General features: G+C 43.8%; 1 protein-coding gene across 3 annotated transcripts in view; it reads right to left on the bottom strand.

The window, feature by feature from the left end:
• adamts10 (ADAM metallopeptidase with thrombospondin type 1 motif, 10) overlaps nt 1–12,892 on the bottom strand; it is a 43,931-nt gene extending 31,039 nt beyond the window's left edge. For 2 of the 3 annotated variants that reach the window (XM_034583409.1, XM_034583410.1), the window contains exons 1-4: nt 12,739–12,892; nt 6,696–7,091; nt 1,715–1,854; nt 1,419–1,628 (exon numbers count right to left, since the gene is read on the bottom strand). In XM_034583409.1, the coding sequence (XP_034439300.1) occupies nt 1,419–1,628; nt 1,715–1,854; nt 6,696–6,798 (453 nt within the window). In that variant the 5' untranslated portion in view covers nt 6,799–7,091; nt 12,739–12,892. Of the gene's footprint in view, nt 1–1,418; nt 1,629–1,714; nt 1,855–6,695; nt 7,092–12,738 lie in introns of those variants that run through there. The other variant, XM_034583411.1, reaches the window with a different exon arrangement.
• Between the last annotated feature and the right edge of the window lie 1,887 nt (nt 12,893–14,779).

Raw genomic sequence — 14,779 nt, 5'->3', positions numbered from 1 at the left:
CCAACTGAAGGACGAGGACACATGCGGTGTGCTGAGATGACTTTACTGGAAGTAGAACTGGAAGTAAATAAGACGTTGTTGATCCTTTGAGATGGACAGAGCGAGTCCGCTTTGAAAAGCTGCTGAGACGGTTCAAATCAGATCCTTATTTCATATTTTTGCTGCCTCTTGGGACCTTCCTTGTTGACCACAGCTTCGGTTAATAATATCCTACATTTCCCAGACTGCCTTTGAATGTGCTAAAACTTGATGCACCGTGTGTTACAGGCAGATGTTAAAGTCTGCTTCAAAGGGAGTGATTGTTGTGTCGTCTCACAGTGTCAGGCTGTTTCCAGACACCCACTCAAGTCTGGACATTTTCCTGAAATTTTTCCAGAGGGGCTGTAAGTGAGAATGCAAATGAGTCAGGAAAATGTCGCAGCGAGACAGTGGGCGTGTCGATGACGTTTCTAACACGCGACAGACGAAGAAAGAAGAAGAAGACAAATAACTTATATACACGTACAAGATGCAGTCAACTTTGAAAGATGACATATAAGAGCTTTTGGCGAGGAGGACCAACACAAAAATTCTCAAACGAGACTTTTGTTCTAAATTTATACAGTATGTCCTGGCTCCTGCAGGCTCCACCCCCAATTTTCTTCTAGTTGTGAACATGTTTGACTCTGACAATCTCCTGCTGCTTTCTTTACATGTGAAAGGCAAACTCCACAAAATGTCCAGAACCAATTTTCTGGGACATTTTCTGGAGTTCACGCAGTGTTCGCTTAAGCTCTCTTCTATCGTTTTTCATTGTTTTCCCAACTCCTTCTGTTACTTAAACTGTTTAGACTAAGGTTCCTTTGTCGGAGAATATAAACCGGCCACCCAATTTGTATGACTGTTTCTCATGACAGCAGCTTTGGGCATTGGTTATGCTAGAAAAGAGTTAGTTTAAACAATGCGCTGTCTGACCACATCGCAAGGCAGAAGTGTTTATAGCTATTTCAAAAGGGCCACACTCAAAGGTGGAGTGAAAAGCTGCTGACGGAGAGATGCGAGGCACGGAAATGATTTAAAATAGTCTCCACACACCTGAACAATCACTGAGAGACTAAAAAGCTGGTGCAACTTTTGCCTTTTTTACTAGAAAAAGAAAAAAATCCATGAGAAATAAAACAGAGAGCCTCTTTCAGGGAGAATCTTTGCTTTAAGCTTCGCTCGAGAAGCACCTGAAGTTTTCATTCTGGATCATTTCACTTTGAGAACCACACGGGTTGACTTGGCCGAAGATGAAGACTGGCTTTAAGACTCAAGCTTTGTTAAAATGTTATGCTTTGATGTCGGAGTCAAGCGCATCTGATCCCTTATTTGCTGAGCCAGCACTCCTGCTGCTGACCTCACTCAGTGTGGATTAGACCAGGGGGGTTGAGTCTTACCAGGCCGTTACAGTTGCTCAGGGCCACTTTGCTGGAGTGCGGCTGGTCTTGCAGGTGTCCTATGTAGTGGCAGTGGGGAGAGTAAGGGTGACTCCAGGCTAATCTGCCCCTCTTCCAGTACTCGACCCTGAACTGCCGCGACAGCAGGCCTCCCTGCAGCGTCAGGTTGAGCATGAAGTTGTTACGTGATGTGGACAGCTGGTAGAAAAGCTTAGAGACAGAACAAGTGAGTTAATAACTGAGTAAGACAAACGGACAGAAAAGAAGAATTAAATCAAAAAATTCAAGCAAAGTACAGAGTCAGGAGGCCTTTCTTCAGTGCTGCGTCTTCTTCTTCGTTGGTGTTGATGCGTTTCTGCTTCCAGCGTCTCGCCATTAGGTCCTACACGTACTGGGATGGCGATTTCATACTGGCCCAGACTGGACAGGAAGGCAGCTAGAGAGAGAGAGAGAGAGAGAGAGAGAGAGAGAGAGAGAGAGAGAGAGAGAGAAAGTGAGAAAGGAATGAAGAAGGCATTAAACCACAATCGCAGTTTAACTTAATAAAACGTAATTCAGCTTAATCCAATTGAATCTAATTAAACACAGATGAGGATTTTGGCGTCGCCCACTTTGAATAGAGCTCTTTTTATTGAGAGAGTAACCCAGTTGGCGAAAAGGGACTTGCTGACTTTTTGGCCGATCGCTGACGAGGCTCCAAGTCCTCCATGAGGCCAAAGGGACGTTGCCACGGTTACCCTGAAACTGTATACTTCCTGTCTGTCCCAGTCTGTGCCGGGGCCTGGGGGAGATTTATTGTCCAAACACACACAGCTAACTAATGGGGAAAGGTCACAGGCAAATGAGCTGGTTTTTTTTGTTTCTTTAATCAAACCTTTGGCCTCCGTTGGTGGAGAGGCAGCCCATTCCCACAGAGAGTAAATACCCAGAGATCAGAGTTCCCTGGTACAGACTCGGAGAGCTCTGCACCGGGACATACAAAAACACTCCAAGCTTTAAAAAACAAGAAACAGCAGGCACAATTAGAAAAGCTGCCTTCACGTGACTCAGGAGGCAATTTAGCAAAAAATACTCTCTGCATACAAACGGTTTCAGTCAAAAGACTGGAGAAGAAAAAAATGGACGGTGACGTGTTTGTGTTTAAGTTGCTATTTCTCACATGTTCATTTCACGCTAGATTTTCGAGCTGAACACGTACGTTCCCGGTTACGGTTCAAGAAGGTGGGAGAGCCCGAGTGTTTTTTATCTCGAGGCCGCACAGGTTTTCTGAAAAACACTGTTAAACAAACTAAGATAATTCAATGATAACGTATAAATGGGAAAAAAGTCACTCCGAGGATCTGGGCTAGCAGTGGCTACTATATAGCATCGGCATGTTCAGTCAACACAAACCTGTGATGTGTTGGCCAAAGTTAGTACTAACTGGTTTATGCTAACATGTTTTCACGCACACCCAGAAGATATGGAGCAACGTATATTTGGTTTATAAATTAGGTTAAAGTTATTTAATATGATATAATACTTGCTTTTTATTTGTGTTTATTATTAAGGCCCAGTGGCTGTGGCCAATTTAGTTTTCCCCTGCAACCGATCGGTTGTTTGAAGAGCAGATATAATTTCAGTCGACAAAATTATTCTCTTGGTTGACTACAGTCCTAAAAGAGGTGAGATTATCTTTATTGTCCCACAAGGGGAAATTAGTTGTGCAGCAATAGTTCACAAAGAAACAACAGCATCCACAATAAAAACACATTTTAAGCAAGTACAGTGAAATGGAAAATTCCTACCACTTACAAATATGGAAAACAGATGACAATTTTTAAGAATGTGCAATAGAGAACAAAATCTTTTTTAAGTGTTTTTTAAATGGACACCTGAAGGCAAGCTGTCAGCTCTAGTCCTTGGAAGCGTCACCTTCCTAATACCAACAACACGTCCGTCCTCCTCTAATAAACCACACAAAGTGAATCTGACAGGTGGTTTTCATTACCTTTAAAGTACAGGAAAAACTCCTGGAGAGAAAATGAAGGGAGTGTTTTAATAAAGTAGATATGGAAGAAATTAATCAGACCTCACACAGAATAGACTAATAAAAAAAACTGTAAACTACAGGTTTAAATAGACGGTAAAAAGCCACATCCTCTCTGCAGGATTTCCAACTCGATCCTCTTGCTCCCACAGGAGAGAGGAGACACAAGTAGTAGTTCAAACTGATGACTCAAATACTACAAGTGTAAAATCATTATCAAGTCATTGTCCCTCTGATGGTTTACGTTGTTTCCCAGAGTAACAGATACACACCAGATGTTCGAGCACCAGTGTTCGGAGCAGCAGCGGGATGTTGATGCTGACAGATTTAAAGCGTCATGTAAACTGCTGTGTTAATAACATTTGGATGTGTACAGTTTATTGGAAGACAAGACAGGTTTTATAGCCTTGCTTGTAATTTTCACAAATAAAATCTCATCTTTATTGCGTTTTTTTTGTTTTACAACTTTTATTAAAGCAAAATGAGGAATGAGTTTGAAGAGTCGCTCCAACTGCTTTCTATCAAAATTCCTGTTTCTCGATTTATGTCTCGTAGAATAACTGTGTGTGGCCTGGGTCTTTTAAGAAAACAAATGAAACACAACATATGACAACATGTGTTATTGTTTACATCGCACACCCTGCCAACTATTAGTCCTGTGTGGTCTGCTTGTAAACAGCACAACCTCAAATACATATCTGATATTTTACCTCTTAATGGTGGTAACTTGACACACACAGGGAACTTTGCAGTAGCCAACAGTGCAAAATACAGTGTGCTCAGTGAGTCTGAGTCAGAGGATCGAAGAATAACGCACAGAGAGACTGAGAATGGAAACATGTTTGCTTAATTAAGGGGGACACTCCCTGGCTAAAAGAAGAGTGAAGAGAAGCTGATACATCCACCCATGAACAGGGCATCACCCTGATTTCATTATCACCATATGAGAATAGTGGAAGGAAATACTCTGGATGGAAAAATGTCCCTCCCTCAGACCTCAGGCCAAACGCTGCCAGAAACAGTGGGTATCACAACCTTCACTCTGACTTTGTCTATACATACAGCTTTCGTTTTTCTAAATAGGTGTGAATGTGAGTGTGAATGGTCTCTGTGCGTTGGGCCTAGCGACAAACTGGCTAACTGTGCAGGATGTACCCCGCCTCTCAGCTGGGACTGGCTCTGGCCCCCCGTTACCCTCCAAAGATAAGCGCTACAGATACTGGAGTGGACTGTGTCTGTCTTTCAGTGCCACTTATGTCTGCAGTCAATGTATCATATAGGAGCCTGGAAACCAGACCAATCAGTGAGCTCATGTTATTTGCTCTTTTGGAGAGGTCTGCCCCGTCCCCACCCTGAAAGTAGACAAAGATGCTTGCTCAGAAAATCAATTTCATTGCCAACAAAGATGACTGTCGTTGCTATGGAGCAATCTTTTGACTCTGGTATCATTATTTTTTATTTGAAGTCACGTCTCTGGTCATCTGATGAATGTAAGTCCGATATTCACGTTCCTACAAGCTTTGTTTTGGTCTCCACCAACTCCTGAAGAAAATATCCAGATTTCAAGCTGCTTCATCATCATCACCCGTTGAGCCATTCAGCTTTAAGTGTCTATATGAAATGTCCTTAGGTCTCCTTAGCTACGTGAGTGCTTGAGGGGTGGGTTATTTAAAGGAAGCAGTGTGACAGACTATTGGAGATAGATGGCAGTGAGGGGTCAAAGGTTAAGTTTAGGAAATACACAATCACTGCTTTGTTCTGGGTGACGAGACTCTGACACTCAGGGAATTTATGTCTCTGCCTTCAGGAGATTTCAGTCGCTTCAGCCTCAGTGCGTAAGTGAGACTGACACAAACACTGTGAGGTGAGGGGGGGGGGGGTCAGGCACGTGTCTGTGCCACAGCAACATAATTTGTGGAAGCAGAGTTCAAGTTCATGTGACCTGCAGACCTGCAGAGCAGCTCAGCCGGTCAGACACCTCGTTTCACCCAACATTTTACCATCTGAGCTTTGTGCATGGGAATTACATATAAAAACAATTACACTAACCAAGGAACACATGGTGATCGTTAAGATTAATTTATAATCACATATTCTCATTAAACACAAATTTTAAAAAATGGTATTAAGAGAGGGTTTTTATTCCCCTTACAGAAATGAGGAACAGATTTCACACTGGGCACCTCGACCTTCAAATACATTTAAGTACTTTTCCTCGAACGACTGAAAGTAATTAAAGCAGCCCAGACAATCACAGACCGTAAACCAGAGGTGTTTCCCAATTACTTATACAGGCCTCAAAGAGCCAAGTAGTTTTACTCGTGCGTTTAATCCAAAAGGTCTCTGAAACTCTTCTCCCAACTAGAATTTGTGATTGGTTTGAAAAATTGAACCTGTGTTATGCAGCCTGGCTTTAGAATAAGGTGGGAAACCTGACACGGCTCAGAGTTTAGTGGGAAAGGGTGAACACACATTTCTATGACAGTAAGATCACATAATAGAAGATATTTTTACAACTATGATGAAGTATGTTGACTTGTATTAGTTTTTAGCCGGATTAGGCAAATTCAGCTACTATAGAGACAAGTCTCTCACTCTGTTTACTATACCACAATATTTTCCTCAAGTCCATTCATTTTCTTTCCTCTCCCCACCAACGTCTACCCTGAGGCCTCCAACCAGTTGCACAAGCCCAGAAAACCTCCAAACCTCAAACCTCACATGTCCAAACCACCCAAACTGGCTCTTTTTCGACACAGAGGAGCACCGCCTCCACTCCGGGCTCCCTCCGGATGTCCGAGCTGAACCCAGTCACCTGGAGTAGGAAACCCATTTTGACCACTTGTATGTGCGCGTTTTAGCCACTATGATGGAAGTTTAAGTCGGGTGAATGTTGGAACGTACACTGACCCGTCAATCAAAAACTTGCTTTGAGGGTTTCATCCACTCTGTCCGATCCAAAATGAATCAAAGACGGGTTAAACACAGATTTATTATCTCGTTTCAAACAGGATTTCTTGGTCTAAGTCAGTCTTACAGAGCTGAACTCCTCACCAGAGTTGATGTTCTGGTATAGAAGCAGCAGTTATTACAGGGTTTGTCTGTTTTAGACATGTTTTTCCACTGCAGCCTCTTCCTGTGTCCTTTTACCTTGCAGTGATAAAACAGTTGCACATACACACGCACACGCAGTGGAAAATCACAATCACACACAGAAAAAACTACAAATCACAATCGCCTCCTCTCACCTTGAGATTGAGCAAACTCATCCCTGTGACCTCCTGCGACCTCGGTGGCAACCATGACGACGATGACAGTGCAGACCAGACCAGTCCTCCGTAGCATTTCCATGGTTACTACAGTAGTTGCTATAGTAACTGAATTCAGTGCAGTGGTTTCCGGGCCTCTGTCCCAACATGTCTCCTGCCCTCTCGGATTGCCCCGTCGCCTAGCAGTGGGACAGCTCAGCGCTCTGTTGGGCCATGGCTGCAGGAGGAGCTGAGAGTTCACACGGACATAGCAGCCTCTGCAGCGTGTCGATCAGTGAGTGGGGACGGAGTCCGGAGAAAAGTCCTCATAGACGTGGAAAAAGCCTTGACGGATCTCCCAAGGGGCTCTGGTGGGTTTAGTCTCCTCTCTTTGCCCTGCGGAGGAGAAACTGTTCAGTGAGGAGCAGTTCATCGAGGAAAGGGGGTAAAAGGGAGGAGAGAGACACAGTGAAACACAGGCAGAGAGAGAGAGAGAGCATGAGATCTCTTTGACCCATGCAGTTCCCAGTCTAACAAATACCCAGGTCACATTCGGGATCCAGTGAAGGGCCGCCCAGTCCTGCATTATTCCCTCAGCTAATCAATCTTGTCTTTGGCGGAGGGCAAACACCCTGTCTTTCACTCTGAAGACCAGAGACAACAGCAGGTCCCAACCTGGGGCCCCTGAGGCCCCCGCTCTCTAAGCTGCCTGCCCACCGGAAAGAGTTCAAACACAAAAGAAGCCATTGATCTTGTAAAGAGCTGCTGCTTAATGCCCAAACAGGGCTTGAAGTGAGTATTATGTCAGAGGCTCTGGGGGTAAAATGAGCCAATTTGAGAGGAGCAGCAGGTTGCCATCACCGCTACGCTGGCTGACTGTGATGGTTGGCTGTATGGCTGAGTGACTCGCTGGCCGGCTGCCTGACCGTACAGCTCTCTAATTGGCTGGTGTCCAGGGTCACAGACGGACAGTTTGAGTGTCTATATGAAGCTTGTTTACATCTGAGACTAAGTTTAGAGTCCTGTAATGATTATAGCCTGAATAATGCTGAGTAATTTTTGGTGAGTTTGTGCCAAAACATTTCTGAATAAGTCTTTTTTTTTTACTTATATAGATTATATATAAACAGTCTTGATATGATCCCTAAGATTTTATGTAACAGCGACACTGTTTCTAAATTACCGGAAAATCACAAACCTAAAGTTGAAATGAGATAAGATGATCATTAAAAACAATAAAAACAGTTAACTGTCAGTGACGAGAAACCAATGAGGATCTCAAGCAGTGACTTAGCTCTGTATCAACAGTAGCTGATCGTGCAAGACTTCCAACAATGAGCAGGAAAACCTCAATATCAAATCTAAACAACCAAACATCCATTATCTAAACCGCTTAGGGTCGCCGAGGGGGGGTGGATCCATCCCAGCTGACATTGGGCGAGAGTACACCCTGGACAGGTCGCCAGCCTATGGTCAATTTAGAGTCTCCAATTAACCGCAGACTGCAGGTCTTTGGACGTGGGAGGAAGCCAGAGCACCAGGAGGAAACCCAGGCAGACACAGGGAGAACATGCAACCTCAGAACACACAGAACCTTCTGGCTGTGAGATTGGTGAACAGATTGGTGCAATTCATCCTCTAAAGACGTGTTCAAATCCTGCTGCCAGAGGTGCTTTTGAATAACAAGAGATGAGGATGATCATTTAGAGGCAACAGTCAACTACACATCAAAGGTTTAGATCCTGGAAAGAGGAACTTTGATCATTTCCCAGACTACTTGTTAGACTGGCCTTGATGTAAATAAACCTTAGGTTACATTTAACTGAGCTCTTTTCCTTCCTTTTCATTTTTTTATACTTAGAGACCAACATAGAACGAGTCTGCTTCATAATAACAACGGAAAATGACTTCCTCTGACCCACAGCGCCCATTATAACAACAGAGCAGAGCCAGGATCAGGAGTCACGGTTTCATGGGTGAACTTCTTGAGTTTCCTGGCTTTGGGTTGCAGTGTCAATGAGAAGAGAAAAAAAAGGGCCCTCACTATCCTCCAGTAAAGTCTGCCCACCCAGCTCACTCCTGTCCCTGGCTCCCCTCTCTCCCCTGCATCCCTCCCTCAGAGCAGTCTGGGGCGAGGGGAGCGAGAGCGGAGACGCCACACTGGCCCAGATGGCTGGCGGCAAACCAACTGCAGCCAAAGGTAATCGGAAGCAGATGGGAAACTTTTTTCGGTGACGAGAGCAGGGGGGGGGGACAAGTTGCCTCCTGAAAAGAGGAGGAAGAAAGAAAAGAAAAAGACGAGTGCAAAGCCCAGAGGGGAATGAAAGAGAGATGGCAAGAGTGTGAGCTGCTCGAGTGTTAATACCCTGAACCGAGTTTGGGGTAATGAAGTTGAAAAAAAAGCCCTAACGTGCCTCTAATTTCATTTCAAACAGCAAAGGGACGGTACAGTAAAAAGAGAAGTTGCTTTAAAAGCACTGAGGGGTCTTTGTACTGTTGCAGCTCCGACGTGGAACAACCCAAAGTCTTTCTCTCTTCCCCCTCCCTCAGGCTTTCTCCCAGTCATTTCCTGCACAGGCCAAACTCCCCCCCCCTCACCTCCTTCATTACCCCTGCTCCCGCTCGCGATTTATTGTGGGGTTATTAAACTTGCATATTGATATCAAGTGCTTTTCATTAGCACTAACTCCCCCCGTGTTTATTTAAACAAGAGAACCAAGGGGAGTCTGGACCCCACCCCCCCACCCCAATGCCACCCCTCTGTGCTTTCCAAGTAAAGCTGCTTAAAAAGATTTGTGGACAGTGTTCGAGGAAAGATTCCCACAACAACGTGTGTGCACTGCTTTCTGGGTAAATTATTGCTCCATTATAAATCGCACATGAATGCAGGTAAATTGAGAGTCGACCGTCTCTCAGAGGCGATGGTGTCGTACATCTTCCACGACGTGTGTGTGTGTGTGTGTTGTGAAAAACGTTCCCCTCTGGGCTGTATAACTTTTTGGGGGGCGAAAATAGAATACGTATGTTTGTCAGCAGGCCAAGTGAGCACATACGCTGAATCTCTCCACGGTGTTCTGCTTGGATGAACCGCGATTATCCACCATGTAGCTGCAGAAAGAAAGAGAGAGAGAGCGAGAGCGAGAGCGAGAGAGAGCGAGAGCGAGAGAGAGCGGTCCGAGCTGCAGACAGGTCGCACAGTTTCCAGCGCAATCACAATCTGCAAAATAGAAAAAGGAGGAGAGCAGAAAGAAAGAGGTCGTTGTTGCAACAAGGGACAGAGAAATTGCACCGCTCGGGATAATTAGGTGGGAATTTAAGGGTGGGCCAAATTTGCAATGTAATCAAGCCAGTGGAGCCAGAAGTGTTTTGACACATCTTCTTTTTTTTTGCTTGTTATCTACTAGTGGTGCTCTGCATGAAAAAGATGCACAGTGAGGTTTTTTTTCTTCTTTTCCTCTAAAGACTGGAGCTAACTATGCTGTCCTTGTCTCTGACTGTTGCCAGGGAAAGTGGAGGCTATCCGAAAACTAGCACACTAATCAAAGCCATATGACCGGCTCAAAGTAAAGTCTGTGTGGAGCAAACAGATGCTAAGTGTCCCTCAGCTTAGCTTCGAGTCTAGCTCTCTCTCTCTCTCTCTCTCTCTCTCTCTCTCTCTCTCTCTCTCTCTCTCTCTCTCTCTCTCTCTCTCTCTCTCCACTTTGATCAGGGAGTAGCTCATGAATCAGCTTTAGGTTCAGTTTATTATTTCATTAAAGCTCCGGTGCGGCCTCTCTTTCCTAATAGGACCACGAGGCCGTGGGATCAAATGGCCCACGAGACGAATGTGACGAGTCAGACGCAGCCTTTCTGTCGGCCTCAGCAGCAGAACGCTTCACACAGATCTCCAGATGAAACAGGTGACAGAAATAATACAGAGAAGTTGAGGGGGGGGGGGATATATCTCAGACTAAACTCTCTGTCTGGTACAAAGGCAGAGAGAAAGAGAGAGAGAGAGAGAGAGGCAGGCATTCCTTTCTCTATTTCCCCAAATAAACAGTGTGCAGATGAAAAGTGGGAACGTAAACAGGCCGGAGAACCTCGGATGTGCTCCCCTAACTCCGAAAATGTGCCTCTCAAGTCTGAAACAATATTTAGTGAGGCAGAGAGCTGACTCGACACGAAAGTGAGTCAGCCAGCAGCACTGGGAACACAGCACAGATGGCGGTGGACGCTTTTCTCTTTTCTGTCTGCTATCATATTCGTTTCTCTGCAGTTTTTTATTTGGTTTCGAGCTTCCAGGCGTCCAAAACACTAAAAACACACCACACCAGACACAGAGAAGTAGCAAGTATCCACATCTGAGAAGAGAGAGTAAGAATGTTTGGCTTTTTTCTCGGGAAACTGACTTGATGATTGATGATCAATAGTTGCAATCTGACTCTCTGTCGAATTAGCTTGTTTTACTTCTGAACTTTTCTGAAATTGTCTTCGCCGTTTTGGCCCTAAGGGGTCATGATGCCGTCTATCCAGTTTAAACGTACAATATGTAACTTTGGCCACTAGGGGTCTCTCAATCAAAACAATAACAAAAGACCTAGTTTGATGATGTCATGACGCAGCATGGTATCATGGGAGTTGTCTTTACCGCCACTGCCCTAGAAAACCTATCTGACACGACATATGCGCAAATCAAATTCACGTATTAGGTGATTTTTATTCACGTTATACACTGGTCACGCGATTGCTTACGAGTGACCAATACAAACAGCGGAAAGAAAAAACTGCAAATGGGATAGTTGTGTATTTTTCCTTCTTCGTACGCAGTTTGCGTTAAAATGTGACCAAAAAGAAACGTCCAGTTACCTTGAATAGAATTGGGGATTTCTTTGGGTTTGAACATTGTTGGAAACATTTTGGATAACGTGAGTCCGAAATATAAAAAAGGTCTATTTGTTTTTAGACATTTTTAAGAAGAATTGTTACATTTTATATCTTTAAACACAGTTAGCAATGAAATTCTGTGTTTTTTGCTTGAACTGTCGGTTCTAACGGCCTCCTAATATGTTCCATTAAGATTGTGCCAATGAGTGAGGTCTGGTGAGAATGATTAAACTCACTCAAGTATAATACAGTGTGTTGTTAGAGAATATGTTTTGTCTTGTTGATGACGGTGTCTGGTTTCTCCACACGGCCAAATAAAAAGATGTATTTATATGGATTCTACAAAAAAATCAAGAATACAACATATCAACCTGCAGAATTGTGTCCAGTCAGCAGAAGAGCAGCAGGGACCACAGACATGTCACACATCTGATTAAAACACATCTGTAAAACTAAAAAGTGACTTTTAAACATCATCTTTGTATATTTGTAATCCCCATAGTAGGTTACACACACTATAAATGATACTGTAGTTGTTTAAAAGTACTGTACATACTCATACTAGTGAATGTGGCTGTTACTACAGTTTCTTCTGCATCTGAGAGAAACTGCAAGTTGCTCCCCCATCCGGTGAAGGACTCAATGCCACCCTTCACTCACATACCTGATGTCTGCTGTCGGCCACATCATCCCTGCACACACACACAGACACACACACAGACACACACACAGACACACACACACACACACACACACACACACACACACACACACACACACACACACACACACACACACACACACACACACACACACTAAACACACACACACTAAACACACACACACACACACACTGCCCTGTCATCAGCCAATGAGGAGCTCCCAGCAGTGAAAGCTCTTGAGGAGAAGAGAATATCAGGATAATGTCCAGTGGCAGTTAAAAAAAAAAAAAAAAAGAGGAGGAATTGTGCAAATACTATGAGATGGAATAAAATCCACATACGTGCAAAAACATGAGCCACAATGAAAAAACATAAAAAGACTAAATCAGAGGCGACATTCAAAGTCTGTGCAGAACTACTTGCAGAGAAAAGAGTGTGAGAGCAGAGAAGCAGCATCAGGTCTCCTCCAGGGTTTGTGCATGAAGAGGCAGAGAGTGTGGCCGGGCTCGGTGACCTACCTTCCCGTGTCCCCGTGCACAAGTGTCCGCTGCGAGGCCCGGTCCTCTGCAGGAGCAGTGGAGGAGCAGTGGAGGAGCAGTGGAGGAGCTGAGAGGAGCTGAGAGGAGGAGGCTCCGGCGGGAGACTGAGGAGACTCAACTCCTTCCACAACCTCAGAGCTGCAGAGAGCTGTCAAGTCCCCTGTACTACAGCCATCCCACTTCCTGTCATGGCTTTCAAATTAAAAGGTGCACTGGAAAAGAAGAGTCATTATCATAGATGGCTGCAAAAGACAAATTCGTTTCCACATTTCTGCACATTAAAGGTACAGTAAAGGTACTAATCTGCAATATTTTCATTACTGTCTGGATTGTAATGATATTCTAACAAATTCCTACGATTGAATGTGTCTCTCCAGGATTTCCAGGAGTCTGACCCTGTTACTGTTTAAAGGTCCAGTGTGTAAGATTTAGGTGAAAGGGATCTATTGGCAGATATTGAATATAAAATAATAATCCTAGTTTTAACTAGTGTGTTTCATCTAAATTGTACAAATTGTTGCTTTCTTTACCCTAGAATGGGCCCTTTATATTGAAATACTTTATATTTACATCGAGGAGCGCGTCCTCTCTACGGAGGCCGCCATGTTTTTTACAGTAGCCCAGACTGGACAAACTAAACACCCTTTGAGTTTTTATGACAACTGAAGGCCACAGGTTCTCTTAATGTTTGGAAGGAGAGGATGAGGTGAGGGGGTATTCAGCTGCAACATGCAACTTCACCACTAGATGTTGCTAAATTCTACACACTGAACCTTTAAAGTAAAAATGACTCAGGATCAAAACTTTGACCTATGCAACAACCTTATGTTTAAAAAGTTTATGCTAACACTTTATTTCTAATTGGAAAAGTGTTAAATGTGAACAAATTAGTCATTCCGATGACAGATGAATCCGTTTTACTTTCTCCATATAGACACACGCAATGGATCTGAAATAAAAATGCACACAGACAAGTTCTGTCCCTGCACCAGATCAATGTGGTGGATGTACACTCAGTAATAGAATAAAAGCGAAACAATTAGAACCTCGTTGTGCTTTCCACAGTTTTTTAGGTGAACTAATCATTTTTTCTAAGCTCAACAAAGTTAATGGTTATATACATGACATCCATCGCCACTAGATGATGCACTAACACCAGCATCTTGCAGCAAAACAATTGCAGACTAGAATAAAATGGATGTGTTGTGTCTGGTGCTGCGATCTGTGTTAACTCTTGCAGCCCCGAGCTCATCACACTGTCATCAGGCCTGCGTGGCGGCAAACGCTAAAGACTGTATGGGGTGAAAATTTGTGTAATAATTGATTGTCATGTTTATGTCACCGCTTATTGGAGCTGGAGCTTTATAAACATGGAGAGAGCCAGTGGTTTCCCAGGGAGGAATTAGTTATTAGCTACTTTGTAAATGTTTTGAATATCCTGTCTTTATAAAAAACCTTTACGGAAAAGTGCAAATTTCGATTTATTGACAAAACACCACTGTGTGTGTGTGGTTCCATAGACTAATGTTAAAATGTGTCTGTGAAACTCTTTCTCCACAACCAAAGCTTGAATTGAAGTCTGTCTGGAGACCCGTTGCTGGACTAGACTCAAGATTCCTCAAACTCTGACTGAGCCATTGAAAATACACTGAAAAGTGTTTATTTTATTTTGAAGGAGCACATTTTCCTCTCTGGTTTTGTCTCATCTTATTTTATCCGACTTTATTTAGACGGTTCCTGCTGATTGGCTGCTTGATCGGAGACTGTGAGGAAGCAGCTTCAGCCGGTGTGTGTGTGTGTGTGTGTGTGTGTGTGTGTGTGTGTGTGTGTGTGTGTGTGTGTGTGTGTGTGTGTGCGTGTGTGTGTGTGTGTGTGTGCGTGCGTGCGTGCGTGCGTGTGTGTGTGTCTGCGTGTGTTTTATATTATATTATAGTCCGTAATAAAGAAGTATTACACACATCAAATAGAAATTAAGACCAAAAAGTATTTTACCATTATAAGGTCACTAATTTCTATCCCA

The sequence above is a fragment of the Hippoglossus hippoglossus genome, chromosome 4, assembly GCF_009819705.1.
Source record: "Hippoglossus hippoglossus isolate fHipHip1 chromosome 4, fHipHip1.pri, whole genome shotgun sequence".
Lineage (NCBI taxonomy): Eukaryota > Metazoa > Chordata > Actinopteri > Pleuronectiformes > Pleuronectidae > Hippoglossus > Hippoglossus hippoglossus.
The sequence above is the reverse complement of the archived record's forward strand: the minus strand, read 5'-3'. Positions and strand labels throughout refer to the sequence as shown.